This window comes from Battus philenor, unplaced genomic scaffold (assembly GCF_028537555.1).
Source record: "Battus philenor isolate CCGP_79_NKW_IND1 unplaced genomic scaffold, ilBatPhil1.0.hap1 SCAF_8, whole genome shotgun sequence".
Classification (NCBI taxonomy): Eukaryota; Metazoa; Arthropoda; class Insecta; order Lepidoptera; family Papilionidae; genus Battus; species Battus philenor.
In genome coordinates this window covers 10,026,152-10,041,381 of record NW_027181748.1, presented here as the reverse complement: position 1 = coordinate 10,041,381, position 15,230 = coordinate 10,026,152, and the positions used below count along the sequence as shown (strand labels likewise).

Here is a 15,230-nt window from a genome sequence, read left to right as displayed (position 1 = left end):
CACCTTATATAAATTAAACACTCTGAAAATGTCACGTTAACCTATTATTTCTATTTAAATGCAATAGGCCAGTAACTTCTGGAAGTACAAAGTCGCCTACAGACACATAATAAACAATAATTTATTTTAAAATGTAAATAAACGGAATTTTCAAAGCGGTTTTTCCTACTTTATTCTCATTAAGTTATTCATTATCTCTGAAACCAATGAATATTTAGATACAGTCTATCGTATACTAATTGAAAGCAAAGTAGTTACATTAACTCCCTTTTCTACATACATTAAAGCTTTTGTACTTGTAACTAAACACCGTGTATATTTAATGTTATAGAGAAATGTCCACAGATACGCACCATTACTATAGTAATACATGACAATAAAGTATATTACTAACACTTGGCAACTATAACCAATGAAAAATATAATATATTCTAAAATTATTAATCTGTTACATACATTATAAAAAATAAACTAATTATTTACAGTTCTAAAAGTTGTTCTCATGTTTTCTTTGATATGACCGAGTGACATTTCAAATTGTGTAGACATCCTATAGTTGGCTTTGAATTTTTCACATGTTTTTATAAAAAGCGGGTGTAAGTATTTGAGAACAGCATGGTCGAGGGTCGGGAACATATGGTGTAGTGCATGCTCTCCAAAGAGCGTGACTACGGCAAATGTGTTGCCATTTATGTCCTTGCGGTCGAGAAGTGCTTCCACTTGGTGAGCTCCCCAGTCTGGAGTTTCATCTCTAAAAAAAAGTATGTGTTAGTTTGTTACACTTAACTTTTTAACATTTATACGTATATAAGTTTAAACCTTCGACAGATAATCTTAATGTTTCCAATTTGTTGAGTGCTTTGCAACACGTTCAAATTATCATCATCATATCAGCTATAGGACGTCCATTACTAGACATGTTCCCCACCTCTTCCCATACAATATCAAAGGGATCGGTTGGAAAGGGTCAGCATCTTGCGTCTTTCGTTAACCTCACAAGATTCTCTTGCCATGGTCTCCATCCCAGAACTCGAAGGCGGCCATCTATTCTGCGCGATATATAACCTTCCCTTTATCACTGCAACTTGCGAAATATGTAATTTTTTTTCCAACAAATATAAAGGCGCCACGGAATAGCTATCGTATATAGATCTGAGAAAATTAGTTTTATTCGTTTAGTGATGTGTATACTAAAAATTTCATTAGAATAACAAGTAAACACACTCTTAATAAAAAAAATACAAAGTAATAAAGAAAAAAAAAAGTAATTTCCATGAAAGCAATAACAAACAATTTTCCGTTTACCGAACAAAATTAAATTAATTTTAAAAAAGCTAGACTATAAAATGGAACAATTTTTATTCATTTCAGTTATGATATATATTTTGTTTCGACTTTATTACTAAAATAATATATCGTTAATAAATAAGATTACCTTGGTTGATCGCCATCTTTAATAGCCTCAGGGTGATGATGTGCAGCGTTCACTCCGATTAAATAGAACAGTAAACTTCCTGTGCAGACGATCCATAACCAAACATTAATAACGCTCGAAAGAGAGCTACCGGTAACAAGCCACATCCATAGTGGAAGAAGAAAACCCAGTCCATCGTGCCAACGGTAATGTTTTTTAAAAAATCCTTCTCTAACAAATATTGAAATAAATCTGCAAAATTAAAAATGTAAGTAAGATTGAATTCAAAAAAAAGGTAAAAAATGTACTAAATATATTTCTATTTAAGGATGTTTAAAAAATCTTTAAAATATAATCCAGATACAGAAACGACGTGAATTGAAGCATTAATAAATACATTTAAAAAACTTATAAGTTAAACGGTTTTTTGATACCCATATTGTGGTGGTTGTGGAAAAATTTGTACCTAGTCCGCCATATTCGAACGGCTTACATCTTGAATTTTAAATTTTGACAATCATCGTGTTTTACTATTGTAGCCCTTTCATTTGATACCCATATTAAGGGTTAAGAAAAAATATGTAATCCTCCATTTTGTGTCGGCGGCATCTTAGATTTATAATGTTATTGATTTTATTATATTGTATTGTTATCTAAATTAAATGTGTGTACCAAATTTCAGATCAATCTGACAACGGAAAGGTGCTTAAATTTCAATTTCTAATTTTGACCCAAATAAACAAATTCCGTACGGGTCGAACTAAATAAAAACCGTTTAAACACGTTAAAGTTAGAAAAGTCATATACCTTTTAAAGAAACCTAGAAGAAAAATAAATGGGAAAAAGAAGAATTCGGTAATAAAACCGAGTCTAGCGTAGATAGGTTTGTCTTTTCTGGGATTAAATAATAGCACTGGTTCCAAACCGCTGATTTCAAGATCCATCAATGTATTTGTGTAAAGATGGTGCGATAGAACATGTGATACGCGAAAATCTCTGAAAATAAAAAAAACTGTGTATAATGTACATAATATACTGTAAATAACATAATATGAATATTTACTGTAGCCTCCTATTACTTGTTACTTATAATTACATCATTTAATATACAGGATAAGCAATTATCATTATATTTAGCAAATTATTTGATTTGGGAATTCTTCCCCTCGTTTATTTTTCTAACCAAAGAATATATGTTACATCACAAGCTTTTAAAAAAAAGATTTTTTCTTATTACGTATTGTTCTTATGTACAGTTTATATTTGACATGCAGTTGATAACAAGCTTTGCATATAACTTATCTCCGTACACAAAGCATATTAAAGTCAATAACTCTCTCTCGCAGCTAAGTCTAAATAATCTTGTCCTTTTTAAAATACATCTATCTTACCAGTTTGTCATAGGTAGCCTGTAATTTAAGATTCTGTTTCTATTCGACACACATTGCCTAAAAAACTTGATATTCTGTTTTGATGCTACTATAGATGGAAACGAAACCTATCAAAGGGTGAGCAAAAAGTTATCAGTACCTTTTAGGCAATTAAGCATCAAAACCTGATCACTATACTGCTTGCATTAGACTCTCGTTAATGAGAGCTTTACTTCGAAAATATTTCTATCTTTTTATTAAATAAGGTATGCATATTTTTTTGTATTTAGTTATTGTACGGTTGCCACAAATCTAACCAAGTTTATATATATATATACATATTTAATAATATTTTTTTTATTATTATTATTGCATGCATTAAATAAATGAATTGAAATATAGCTACCTGTATGACCACATACTCATATTAAATAAAAACATTCTCCAGTTCGTCTTTTGATGTACAAAATTATGACAAGCAACAGTTAGTAAAGCCAAACTTGTAGACGAGAAGATGTACCAAAACTGTGCTAACCAAATATTCTTAACCCAACATGCCATTGCAGAACTACATAAAAGTGCCAAAAATAATAAATCTGTTATTAAATATGTTGTTCTTGAAACGTTCTTTGGGATTTTCTTTAATTCTTCATACACCTCTCTTTTTAATGTTCTATAAAATCCATCTTCTTTAAATGTAAATGGTGAATTACGTGGTGTTTTTGCATCTTTAACGTAGTACTTGTTCAGAATAGATTCAATTGCCGGATTCAAATGATGAGATTCGAATGCTTCAGTCACATCGGTACCCTTAAAAACAAAAAAGGATTTTTTTCGGTGATTTATCTATACAAAACTATTCGTGAAGTTAACTTCGCGTCCTTCTTGCAGGGTTGATAATATATGCATCAAAATTGTTGAATGACTACTCCAATCTCCTCAAAATTTTATAAAATTATAGTTCATTAAAAAGTGCGTGAAAATGCCCACTTGAATTTTTACATCAGCAAGGAGCTAACAAAGCGAATAATAAGTTGAATGTAAATTTAAACATTTTCTGTATATACCTGTCATGTTTTAATTTATTATTTAATAATAAAAATATTGACGGATTGAGATGCAACTTTGTACTCGAAACAATGTTGTAATATTTTTTATATTTGATATTAAATTAATTGTTCTAATAAATTTCTGTAATAGAATGGAATAATAATTCAACTATATTTACAACTTTACCTTGGTCAATTCGAGCCATTCTTCTCCTCCTGGATGCTGCTTAATGAAACTTGTTAGATCATACAGCTTGTCGTGTATTCGCCAAATTCCTTCGGCTCCATCATCCAAGGCTTTTCCAATAAGCCATTGTATGGGATCTCTAAACCCTGAATCTCTAAGAGAGGGATATTTTAACTGTGGAAAGCTGACGTGGGTCTCCATTTTCTTAGCTCTTTCATTAGCGATATGATCCCAATCTAATTCCAAAGGAGTCATTTTGCAAAACTTCAGTAAATCTTTACATTTATTTTATTATTAGCTTTCGAATTGAACAAAGAATTCTGTTTAATGACACGTTGAGCCCAAAAATCGAAATAGATAATTGTGTCCATTTGTACTAATAGCGGCGTAGTTAATTTAATTGCTATCGAAATTGTCAAAGAGTATGTATGTTACAAATGTTACTGGTTTTTATTGCATGCATTAAAGTGTTATTTCCTTACTACTAATTTTATTGGTAGTATTATATAAATCTTTTTAATTTTTCTAACCTAAAAAAATTTGTCACGGCGTATCTTATCATTGCAGGTTAGTTTTCATGACCTTAACGTAAATATATTTTGTTCGCCATATCTTTAAGCGATATTTTAATGTTTAGTGGCAACAAGTATAAATATAAATGTTTTGACGTTATAATTGCAGTCATTGAAAGATTGTCTAACACATTCATATAACGTTTTAGAAATAATATATTATAAATTCTTAATAATGCCACCTAATAGTGATTATTTAGACATTGCTTATAGGCGAACAGTGGAAAAAAAGACTCATGTTAGTTTTCCACAACTAGTGTATCCTTCACTCAGAGATGACGGACTTAGAGATCCAGTTCAATGGTTAACAGGAAAATCGATGGACGATGGAGCTGAGGGTTTATGGAGAGTACATGATGGGTTATATGATTTAGAAAGTTTTATACCCACTCACCCAGGGGGAGCAGAATGGTTAGAATTAACAAAGGTAACTAACAATTTTACTTCTTAATCCTATAAAATCACCTTACTGATAAATGCATAATCATCCCTGTTTGAAATGCCACATGCAGGTAATACGTGGAAGAATATTTTAGTATTTAGCAAAATCGATTGAAAAATTATTAAACAGTGATTAACAGTGGTAATAAACAATTTTTAAATTGGCTATTTGACAATGAATTTAAGTTCACGGATTTCAACGGCCAGGGGTTAACAATATCTTCAACCTCACTAAATCATTTAGCTCTTAGATTTTTAGCCAAAAAGTTGAACTAATTTTAATCCGAAAACTTACTAGCTATTTTAAGCTAAAAGCTAGTTGATAAAGTTATTTTTTATAATAACAAACATAAGCTACGTGTTGTGTTTTGATTATTGTTTTCGTAATTACTAAAAAAGAACAATTTTTAATTAAATTTATATACAAACAATTGTTTTAAATTTTCCACGATATTTTTGGAAGAAAAATATATTACTTTTTTGATTTTCTAATCAAAGATGAGAAAACTTCAATGGTTTACAATAAGAACTCGTAACCGCATAAAATTTTCTTTAATATGATATGATTAATAGTTTTTAAAATCGTTCCATTTGGAAAAAAATATACGATAAATAATATTTATATCTTATCTACCTGGAGCATAATTTAATAATTTTGGACACAAATACAAAACAAGTATAATTTCAGGGAACAGATATAACAGAAGCGTTTGAATCTCACCATTTAAATCCAGCGGTAAATAAAGTATTGGAGAAGTACTATATTAAAAAAGCACAAACACCAAGAAATTCTCCGTTCACTTTTAAAGATGATGGATTTTTCCGGACTTTGAAGCGATCAGTTTGGGCGGAACTACAAAACGTTCCTAAACATGTCAACAAGAGGACGGATAGAATAATTGATGGATTGTTTTTTGTCTTTTTGTTAACATGCGCTTTGTCGTGCATCTGCAACAACTATTGGTTAGTCATGTCGTCGTATTTGGCTGCATCGTTGTCTCTAGCTTGGATCGTTGTTGCAGCTCACAATTATATTCATAAAAAAACTAACTGGAGAATGTATCTTTTTAACCTCGGTATGTGGTCTTACAGGTACGCTCAACTTTAAAAAAAAATGAGCTTTATTTTTATTTAACTGTAATAATGATTATTTTTTCAACAGAGATTTTAGAGTATCACATGCGCTTTCCCATCACCTCTATCCGAACACGCTCATGGACTTGGAAATAAGCGGATTTGAACCGTTTGTGTTCTGGCTACCGTTGAAAAATCGTTTACATAGTTATGGACAACTCGCTATATTCATTCAAATGCTCATATTTGGTTTTATGTTTCCACTGAATTTTTTGAAAAGGTATTATTTAAATTGCAATTTATTTATTTTTTTTGTTTATTACCGATAACATGACAAGGCATAACTGTTTCAATTAGCTACTGATTTTGATCTAGAAGAGTTCATGACATTTTCATTAGCTGTTGAAGTTTTTCTTAAGTAAATATTTTATTGCAAAATTTTAGGTTCAGCTTGAACTTTGTGCGCAAAGATTTTTTCGTCAATCACTACCGATGGCACGATGGTATTAGTTTATTAATACCTGTATGGATGTGGGTCATCAGCGGCAGTACTTTCTACGATGTATTGATAATGTGGGTTTGGATAATATGTACTGCAAGTTTTATATTTATGCACATTGGCTCTAATGCTGCCCATCATCACCCGGATTGCTTTAGAGATGGGGATGAAATTGAGTAAGTATTAAATTTTAACAAAATGTAAATACACTTGATGCAACAATTTATCTAATTAATCATTGTTAAATTTTAGTGAAATTACCAGAGACTGGGGTTTACATGAAGTAGAAGCAGTGATGGATCGTAGAGACATAAATAAAAACTTCTTCACAGTTATGACGTTTTTCGGACATCATACGCTGCATCATCTGTTTCCGACTTTAGATCATGCAGTTTTAGAATACATGTATCCAGTTTTCTTGGAACATTGTGAAAAATATCGTGCGAAATTCCGCGTAACGACACAATTTGATATGGTAGTTAATCAAATTAAATTGACCGTAACAAAAGTTCCAAAACTCCTCAAAGACTCTAAATAAGTGTATAAAACTTCAGCTTTTAAATATTTACTCTATGTACAACAATGTAGTTACAAATATTGGCACTAACTTACTCAAGACTGAAACTATTGTTTTATTAAATATTAATAGCATGCTATTTTACAATAACATTGTAAGTTTCAGTTATTACACAAACGAACGTTAGAACAGATTGTTCTTTAGTAAATTGCTACGTTAGCCGTTATTCGACCAAAACTTTGCCTAGCTCAACAATGATATATAATGTATATAAATAATTATGGCAATAAAATTCAAAACGAATATGAATATATCGTAAAAAAATTTCATCGAAATTTATCGTAACATTTATAACGAAAATTAAATGACACTGTATGTTTTCCATCTTAAAATACCGTTTGTTATATCTATAATGGTTATTTTAATTTCTTACTGAACCCTGAATATGCTAGAAATGTAAAATATATAACTAGTTTATTAAAAACTCCGATAGCATAGAAACTGAATTTCAACTTGTAATTAGAATACATCATCACCGTTTCAGTCGACTATGACCGTTCCGACATAAATCTCGCTCATAGATATTCAAACGAAGCATCCGTTTGGAAGCAACCTGCACTCTGACGTTAAGATCGTCTGTCCATCTGTCCACCTTGTGGATGGACATCCTACGCTGCGCTTGCCGGACCGTGGTCTCTACTCCAGAACTTCAAGAACTCACCAGCCATTCTTTGTGCTTTCTTTCCTATAAATTCCCACTTGTTACAATTAGCCAACCAGTTGGGTTTTGACATTTCTCCGAAGAAGTAAATATTTAGGAGTTAGTTAACGTTTATTAACTTATAATGGGTGTCCAGAACAAACGAGAGTCAAATAACCATTAACATTTTACTATTTGTTGTGAATTGAATAGTGTTTCCCTCGCATATCAGCGTTAATGTAATTTAAATTTAATTAAAGTAAAAAAAGAGATAATATCCTAATATTGAAAGTTCTAGTGTGTTTATTTTAAGTAATATGGGAAGAATCGTTATCTGTTTAAGAGAACAAATATTCCATATAAATAATTTTGGTAATGGGACATTATATTCTCATACCTCTAGATAAATTGAGCAATCAAGTTATCTTATACAATGATTGATTTTTATATCCACGTGTGGTCCACGAAACTTAGTTTTAATTAAACAAAAAGAGGTATGGTTTTATTTCCCTTTGAACAATCTGTTATTGTGTACATAGTCTTTGATATAAATGTAAATACGTACATAACGATCGTTTATAGAAAATAAGATAAGTGTATTGACTTTAATTTTTTGATAACCCCAGCTGACCTGTAGTATCACATTGTATACAATTAAACGCGTATATTATTATTGTAAGCAACTAAGAAAATAAATACTAACAAATTTTTCTAAAATAATAATATATACACTTTATTCATATTTTACAAAGTTAGGTGGTAAATTAAGAAGTCGTCTTCGTATATTATTATTTATGTTAACATGATTACTATAAATTATGTTTAGAAAAGATTCCATGTTATTTAAAATAAATTGAACAATATCATTATAACAAAAAGTAACGCTTTGTTAACGATATTTTCACATACTTTAAGATTTTTCTATTTCATATATTTTTTGTCATTGACAGAAACTCTTTTCTCTGTGATATTTATAGCTTGATTTGAATTGACAGAGCGTTGAGGGTACACTGCCTAGACTTCTTTACAATATTAGATATTATTATATTATTGATCTCGTCGGGAGCGTGAGCTCATATGCGATATTATTAATAACATTGAATCAAGAGGCCACCAAGCTCTATGGTCAGACAGAAGACTTCGCTTTGTCTGGGTGAGCGTGCGGGTCACTCATCTGTTGTTTTTATTCGATTATTAAAGATCATTTAGTTAACTAACCATTTAATAGCAGCAAAATAGAGTTTACATAAAAATATTTTATTATTTACGTACTCTTTATAGTGAAGTTAACGCTATGTACTATCTAAACGATTTGGCACAAGACACAAATAAATCTTTTATACAGTTACTAGGAGCCCGGAGATACGTTATACTCCCAAAAGTTATTTGTATGCCCTATTCCAATTAAACAAAATAATCAATGTAATACATTTCCAAGAGATCATTTTGTTTTTGGCACCGCGCGAACTTTCGAATGTGCAATATTCATACCGAACTACCAAATGCACAAAGTTTCAAGAGTACACTTTTTTCTCATAGTATAAGAACATAAAATCTTTAATGGTATAAGGAAACTTGATAGTGAAAAAAAAAACGATCGTAAGTTATAGTATGAGAAAGAGAAAGAGAATATGGATAATACTTTATACTATACATTCTACTTGACAAATGTCATTATCATGACTGGTCATGGCATGGTTAAATTGCAGGCAATTCTCATTTTTTATTACTTAAAAACCGAGGATAAATTTTGGACACATTGAGTTTGTAATAAATTAAAATTCATTTTTGATTGTCAAATTTTAAATCTTTATTTAAATATTAAATGGACACCATTCTAATCATCGTAATTTATACAGTTTTTAATAAATAACGTTAAGACTACATTTAAGATATTTAATATACACTTTTGTATATTTTTAATAATTTATGTACATTTGTCACTTTTCTTAAATCGTACTATGCTGTCTTCAGTTCCACATAATATACTACCATCCTTTTCTACAGCTGCAGCATACACGTTGTCGAGTGTAACAAGACGTTCTACAGTGTTTAGATCTTCATTTATTTTAAATATACCATTAGGTGATGTAAAATATAATTTACCATTAACATCAGAATTTAAGCCATTGATGATGTATTCTCCTAAATTTAAAACTGATTTATTAGATTTTATGTACTTAAACAAGCCTGAGGAATTCGTAAAGTAGATATCTTGCTTTCCGTCAAGAGCAATTAACATGACCTTGGTGCCTTTTAGTTCTGGAACTTTTTGAGAATTTCCGTTTGCGAAGAAATACGCTTCTTCAGTTGGATAAGTAGTATAATACAAGCCATTGTTATAAAACATTTGCCAAATATTTTGACCAATTGAATATACTTGATTGGTTTGCTTTGATTTTACATTAAATTGATAAATTCCTCCATTAGCACCCAAGTAAATTGTATTACTTGAATGATCAACAGCTGATGCGAATCCATCTTTTATGTCATTAACAACGTTAAGCTCTTTTGTTTCGAGATTAAGATATCCTAACTGAAATCTTTGATCTTCTGTTTGTATAGAGGAACTGAAGAATAGAGTGTTTGTAGCATAATCAATAGAAAATTGATACGGACTATCTAAATTCGTTTTTAGCACTTCCTTGATATGCATAACGCCATTTATATTGACTCCGTCACATTTTTCTTCGGTAGCTTGAACTTGAATGATAAACACAGCTATGAAAGATAAACAAAGTAGTATCATCTGAAATGAAAGAAAACATGTTTTACATTTACAGAAATTTGAATGTATAGGGCTTATATTTAGTACGTCTGAATTATAAGGCAGTGAATAGACAAACATTATGGTCACACGCCCATAACTGCAGACACCTTACACAAACTACGCATCAATACGTATGAGCTTTAGACGTACCATCCTATAGGTACATCTCGTTAATTCAGTAATTTCTAGTGAAATGCTGCAACAACCCTTCAAACCTGTCCACTGTTATGATAGTAAACTATGACTTGGCAGCAGAAATAGAAGCTAAGATCCAAAACCAATAAGTAACAATATCTTTAAGCACTGTATCGCATTACTTGCAATAGCAAACTTAATGAACACAATACAACTCAGTAAGTAAATAAACTAAACATCGTATTTTAAAAGTGATATTAAAAAATATAAAAACCAAAACTCACTTTTACAACTGTATGCTTGAATAATTACCGTGGAACTGCAATGAAATATGTTCGACGTGTTTAAATAACTTATAATATTGACCGTCGGGTAATAACCTGTTATCATCTAACCTTACATATTAAGGAAAATTGTTGTTTATTATAATATACATTTATTCTTGGAAAAAAAATGCATGTGTAGTCAATAAATCTATGAACCGTACACTGTTAGTCATGGACGCATATTTTTCTATATATATTATTCTATATATTCTATAATAACACAATTATTTAAATTTTAAAAATAAATTAAATCCCCCCCCCCCCCATAATTTAGTAATTGAATGCTCAATTATCACATTCACTGATCTCTTTTTAGGTATATTCCACATTCAAATTAAAATTTTTTTTTCGAACGTACCAGCCACAAACGATATGATACACATGACACACACGATATGATATGATACACCCATAAAGGCGACATTGATATCGATAAAGGATGCAGGATACAAACCGCTACCTCCCAGTCCTTTTAAAAATCTATGGAGGATAAGTAACTATTATCAATATAATTTTATTATGTTAATTAAAAAAAAAATTTTTATCTAATGTTATGATTCCATAGTAGAAATTAGATTCTAGAAATATCTATTAAATAATACTGAAGGAAAAAAATTATACTAAAAAAAACAAATATAGTTTAGTTTCCACCATTATTTATCTGAGTATAAAATACAGAAAGTTTTACTAAGAATAAAATCTGTAATTTTTTTACATAAATATTTAAAAAAAAAAAAACAAACAAAATAATAAGATGAATATAGTAAAGTACTGTAACATGGTCTCTGGGTTTTCGTCGTGATCACAAGTTGAGGCCACAGACCGGCATGGACAGCGCAAAACGTACACCCGTAAGGTGGACGAACGACTTTATTACCTTCAGAAGACGTTGGATGCTGAACGCTTTCAACTTGTCTTATTAGAAATCTATAGGGATGTCTGTCGCATAGACGTCCTTCTGCTGAATTTATAAATATATAATGATGATGAATCGAGAGGAACTGTGATGATAATCAAACAAATAATAGTGAGTAATCAGTACTTTTCGACTTGCCTTCCCTGACTTTGTATGAAAATGTACATTAACTAAATTATACAAGAGATATTTAATCATAAGAAGAGACATGACAATTGTTAAATCTTCATGACCAATTTAAAAAAGATTAATACTTTCTTATATAAATCTAATTCTTTCATCATCTATTAAATATAGAATATATGTAATGAATAATTTATTTTAAGAAAACTTTATGGAGAGTACAATGTTTAATTATCAGATATGTTTATATGTGATATTTACGTATAATTTTTAGTTTTATAAAAAAAATAAGATTTGTACATATTTAGGCCTAGTGCAAAGAGAGGTATATAAGCAATAATTTTAATTAAATAGATATAAATTTTTATCATTAAACGTGTCCGTTACGACATCTTAGGTGATATTTAAATAATAATCAGTCTAATAATAAATAAGTACTTTACTAATGAAATAAATCACAGATCGTTCGTTCTATCACTTTATTACCCGAGTGTATTGATACAGATATAGATATCAATCTGTAACAGAGAGCTAGCATCTTAGAATGTAAACTAAATTTACTATGCAGAGTAGACTTATCCGTATGTATGCAAACTAACAGTGACATAGGCTGTGTACAGACAGAATGAATAACAGTATTCGCAGACAAAGCGATAATCGTCACTCACCGATCAAATAACATAAGGCTCGAGTATTCTCAAAGGATATCGTTATGCAGAAGCGCTCGTTGCCCTTCTTTCGTTAACAAGACTGGTGACTCCATCATGTTTGCGTTGTTCGCTTCTAGTTACAATAAATTTCTATTAAAAAAAACGTTTAAACAATAAACGAAAATTAATGAATTTTAACTTTAATCATAACTAAAATTCATTTATACCACGATTTCACATTAACAATACCATGAAATACTAAAACCGCTATCTCGGACCATTTATTAATTTTATATAATAACGGATTATTTTGAAATGTTTTTAATAATCCTAAAATGTATTCCATATTATACGTATGTACATTTGCACGTACGTATCAGATGATACATTCGAAAAGAAGATGTGAAAGCACAGCAAAAAAGACGAATTTCCCACGAATACAAATTACCACTACAAATTATGACTTAGCGTAAAGATGTTAAGGAGAATTAAAAATAGAGCGAAAACCTTATATTTTAAAGAGTACAAAATCCATAAATCATAACGAGTATTTGAATTATATTACGATTTAATTTGTAAATATTTATAAAAATTAATATCAACCGTCCGTCAAAGTTATTGAAACATAGCAACGCTGAAACTTGATACTTGTACTAGTCATATTAAATGATTTTCTTTTTTAACTAATTATAATGTAAATGTTATTACTATAATATTATTTTACAAATTTTCGTTGTAAGCTTATCGTATTTTTAAAGTAGTCTTAATAATTAATGAACGTACAAAGAAAAACATAAATCCATGAACACTGTTTACCTAAAATAATTAAATTTACATTTTTGGTTCCGTGTTTATTTACCTAACACAGGGTTTTTTATCACCAGCAGTCTGTAATAAAAATCAGACGCCGTTCCGCCCGTTGTTCTCTCACAGAAACTCGAAGGCTTCACGTGCACTTCCACTTTGTTTGTTGTTACGGTTCATTTCTTTTTAAAAACATAAAGCCGAGAAAGGAAACATGTAATTGTATAATTTTTAAAAGTATTAGAGTTTGTTTATATAACTTCACGGCTACCTCACAGCTATTTATACAAAAATTGGTAAGATCAGATATATAAAGACATCACAGAAAAGTTCCAAAGTCGAAGAAAAATTGGCTACAAGCATACCTCACTTCATAATAATCTACGGGCTGGGTATAATATAAATACTAGATCGAACTTGACTTGAAATAGGCATTACGTAGTATGTTCACCCTCGAGATGGAGAGACGAGCTTATTAAAGTCGTCAAAATTTGTTGCTTCTATCCGGTGATTGTGGAAATCTTTGAGAGAGACCTATATTCATCAGTAAACGTTCTACAGCTTAAACGGTGAATGGTGATGATAATTTCTTCGTTTATACACCATCCGAAATATAGAAGCTGTTATAGCGATGCGTTATACCTCATACTAGTATATATGTGTCGGAGTGTGCCCCTTGCGTAGCAAAGTATAAAAACGTCTTTAATCTTTGAAGACATATAGATGAGACGGAACTCAATCCCTAAAAAATATTGTTATATTTTAAACTTATTTAAAGATCCTTTTTAAAATAAAAAACCGAATGTCATCCGACACAAATCGATGTCATTTTCAACTACAAAAAATATCTGTTCTTATTGAACATTTACTAATTGAATTTAAAGCAGTGTTTTACAATATTAAGCTCGCAATTTCGGCTTATTCTAAAAGGATCAATCATAATAGCAATTTAAAGTAGATAACCTTTCCTTATTGTTAAAAAGACGGTATTTCTAGTAGTCAGACTAATAGATTACTTCTAGTAGTCTGACTATAGTTATCAATACTATTAATAGTAGTAGCAGTTCCTGCAATATTTATTAAAAACTTTTTTCATATTTAATATAAATTCCTATCGCATCGAACTTAAAACAAGTTACAATGTACTTAAGTAAAATTATTTTAAATTTACGCTTTCATAAAATTTATGCCTTAATTCTTACAATGTCTTAAAATATTTTTGAAGGTATCTTTTGGAAGCATTCTTTAGATTATTTTTTTCTTCACTGGTCATAATAGACTCTTCCAGTTTTATTAATTATTTTCAGTTCGTTTAACATTTTTGAGTTAAGTCGGCGTCTGCTTAAAATATTTATTTCGCTTCGTTAAGCCAATTACTCAACTTGTGACTTGTTTGTTTTAAGCACGGGCCTGATAACAGAGTTGACAAGAGTTTTTACAGCAAAATATTTTAATTACTCAGAGTATTTAGTATTCATTTATCACTAATCAACCAATTGTGTCCAGAAAAAAAATATTTACAAAATTCAATAACGTTATTTTATAATAAAATATTTACGTTACGGGTGTAATAAACGAACAAAATTAAAACATACGGTAGCATAAAACCTATCTTTCAAAGACGAGAATTCATATCAATGCTATGATAAATAACCCAGGGCTTGGAAATTCACTGACACAAGG

The 15,230-nt window shown here is 30.1% G+C and overlaps 3 protein-coding genes across 4 annotated transcripts; 1 reads left to right on the top strand and 2 right to left on the bottom strand.

The window, feature by feature from the left end:
* Positions 1 to 424: 424 nt before the first annotated feature.
* On the bottom strand, positions 425 to 4,343 carry LOC137931679 (cytochrome b5-related protein-like). The gene is made up of 5 exons (XM_068775161.1): positions 4,021 to 4,343; positions 3,191 to 3,594; positions 2,222 to 2,410; positions 1,436 to 1,666; positions 425 to 751 (listed from the first exon to the last, which is right to left on the bottom strand). Exons 1-5 carry the CDS (start codon positions 4,273 to 4,275, stop codon positions 472 to 474), a joined length of 1,359 nt encoding a protein of 452 aa, XP_068631262.1. The 5' UTR covers positions 4,276 to 4,343; the 3' UTR covers positions 425 to 471.
* Positions 4,344 to 4,712: 369 nt separating this feature from the next.
* LOC137931557 (cytochrome b5-related protein-like) lies at positions 4,713 to 7,940 on the top strand. Its single transcript, XM_068774989.1, has 5 exons — positions 4,713 to 5,019; positions 5,722 to 6,125; positions 6,196 to 6,387; positions 6,552 to 6,782; positions 6,859 to 7,940. The coding sequence occupies exons 1-5, from the start codon at positions 4,768 to 4,770 to the stop codon at positions 7,142 to 7,144; spliced, it is 1,365 nt and encodes a 454-aa protein (XP_068631090.1). The 5' UTR covers positions 4,713 to 4,767; the 3' UTR covers positions 7,145 to 7,940.
* A 1,690-nt stretch (positions 7,941 to 9,630) lies between these two features.
* On the bottom strand, positions 9,631 to 11,092 carry LOC137931693 (ommochrome-binding protein-like). Of its 2 annotated transcripts, none has more exons than XM_068775177.1 (2): positions 11,013 to 11,092; positions 9,631 to 10,572 (listed from the first exon to the last, which is right to left on the bottom strand). In XM_068775177.1, exon 2 carries the CDS (start codon positions 10,570 to 10,572, stop codon positions 9,751 to 9,753), a length of 822 nt encoding a protein of 273 aa, XP_068631278.1. In that variant the 5' UTR covers positions 11,013 to 11,092; the 3' UTR covers positions 9,631 to 9,750. The 2 variants fall into 2 exon arrangements, with proteins under 2 accessions (XP_068631278.1, XP_068631277.1); XM_068775176.1 differs by lacking the exon at positions 11,013 to 11,092 and adding an exon at positions 10,744 to 10,762.
* Positions 11,093 to 15,230: the final 4,138 nt, after the last annotated feature.

Coding starts and splice junctions, on each gene's coding strand:
- LOC137931679 (XM_068775161.1), bottom strand. CDS start 4,275: ATGACTCCTTTGGAATTAGATTGGGATCATATCGCTAATGAAAGAGCT. Junction 3,595..4,020: donor AATGGCTCGAATTGACCAAG/GTAAAGTTGTAA, acceptor TTTGTTTTTAAG/GGTACCGATGTGACTGAAGC. Junction 2,411..3,190: donor ATGAGTATGTGGTCATACAG/GTAGCTATATTT, acceptor TTTTATTTTCAG/AGATTTTCGCGTATCACATG.
- LOC137931557 (XM_068774989.1), top strand. CDS start 4,768: ATGCCACCTAATAGTGATTATTTAGACATTGCTTATAGGCGAACAGTG. Junction 6,126..6,195: donor CTCGGTATGTGGTCTTACAG/GTACGCTCAACT, acceptor TTTTTTCAACAG/AGATTTTAGAGTATCACATG. Junction 6,388..6,551: donor CCACTGAATTTTTTGAAAAG/GTATTATTTAAA, acceptor GCAAAATTTTAG/GTTCAGCTTGAACTTTGTGC.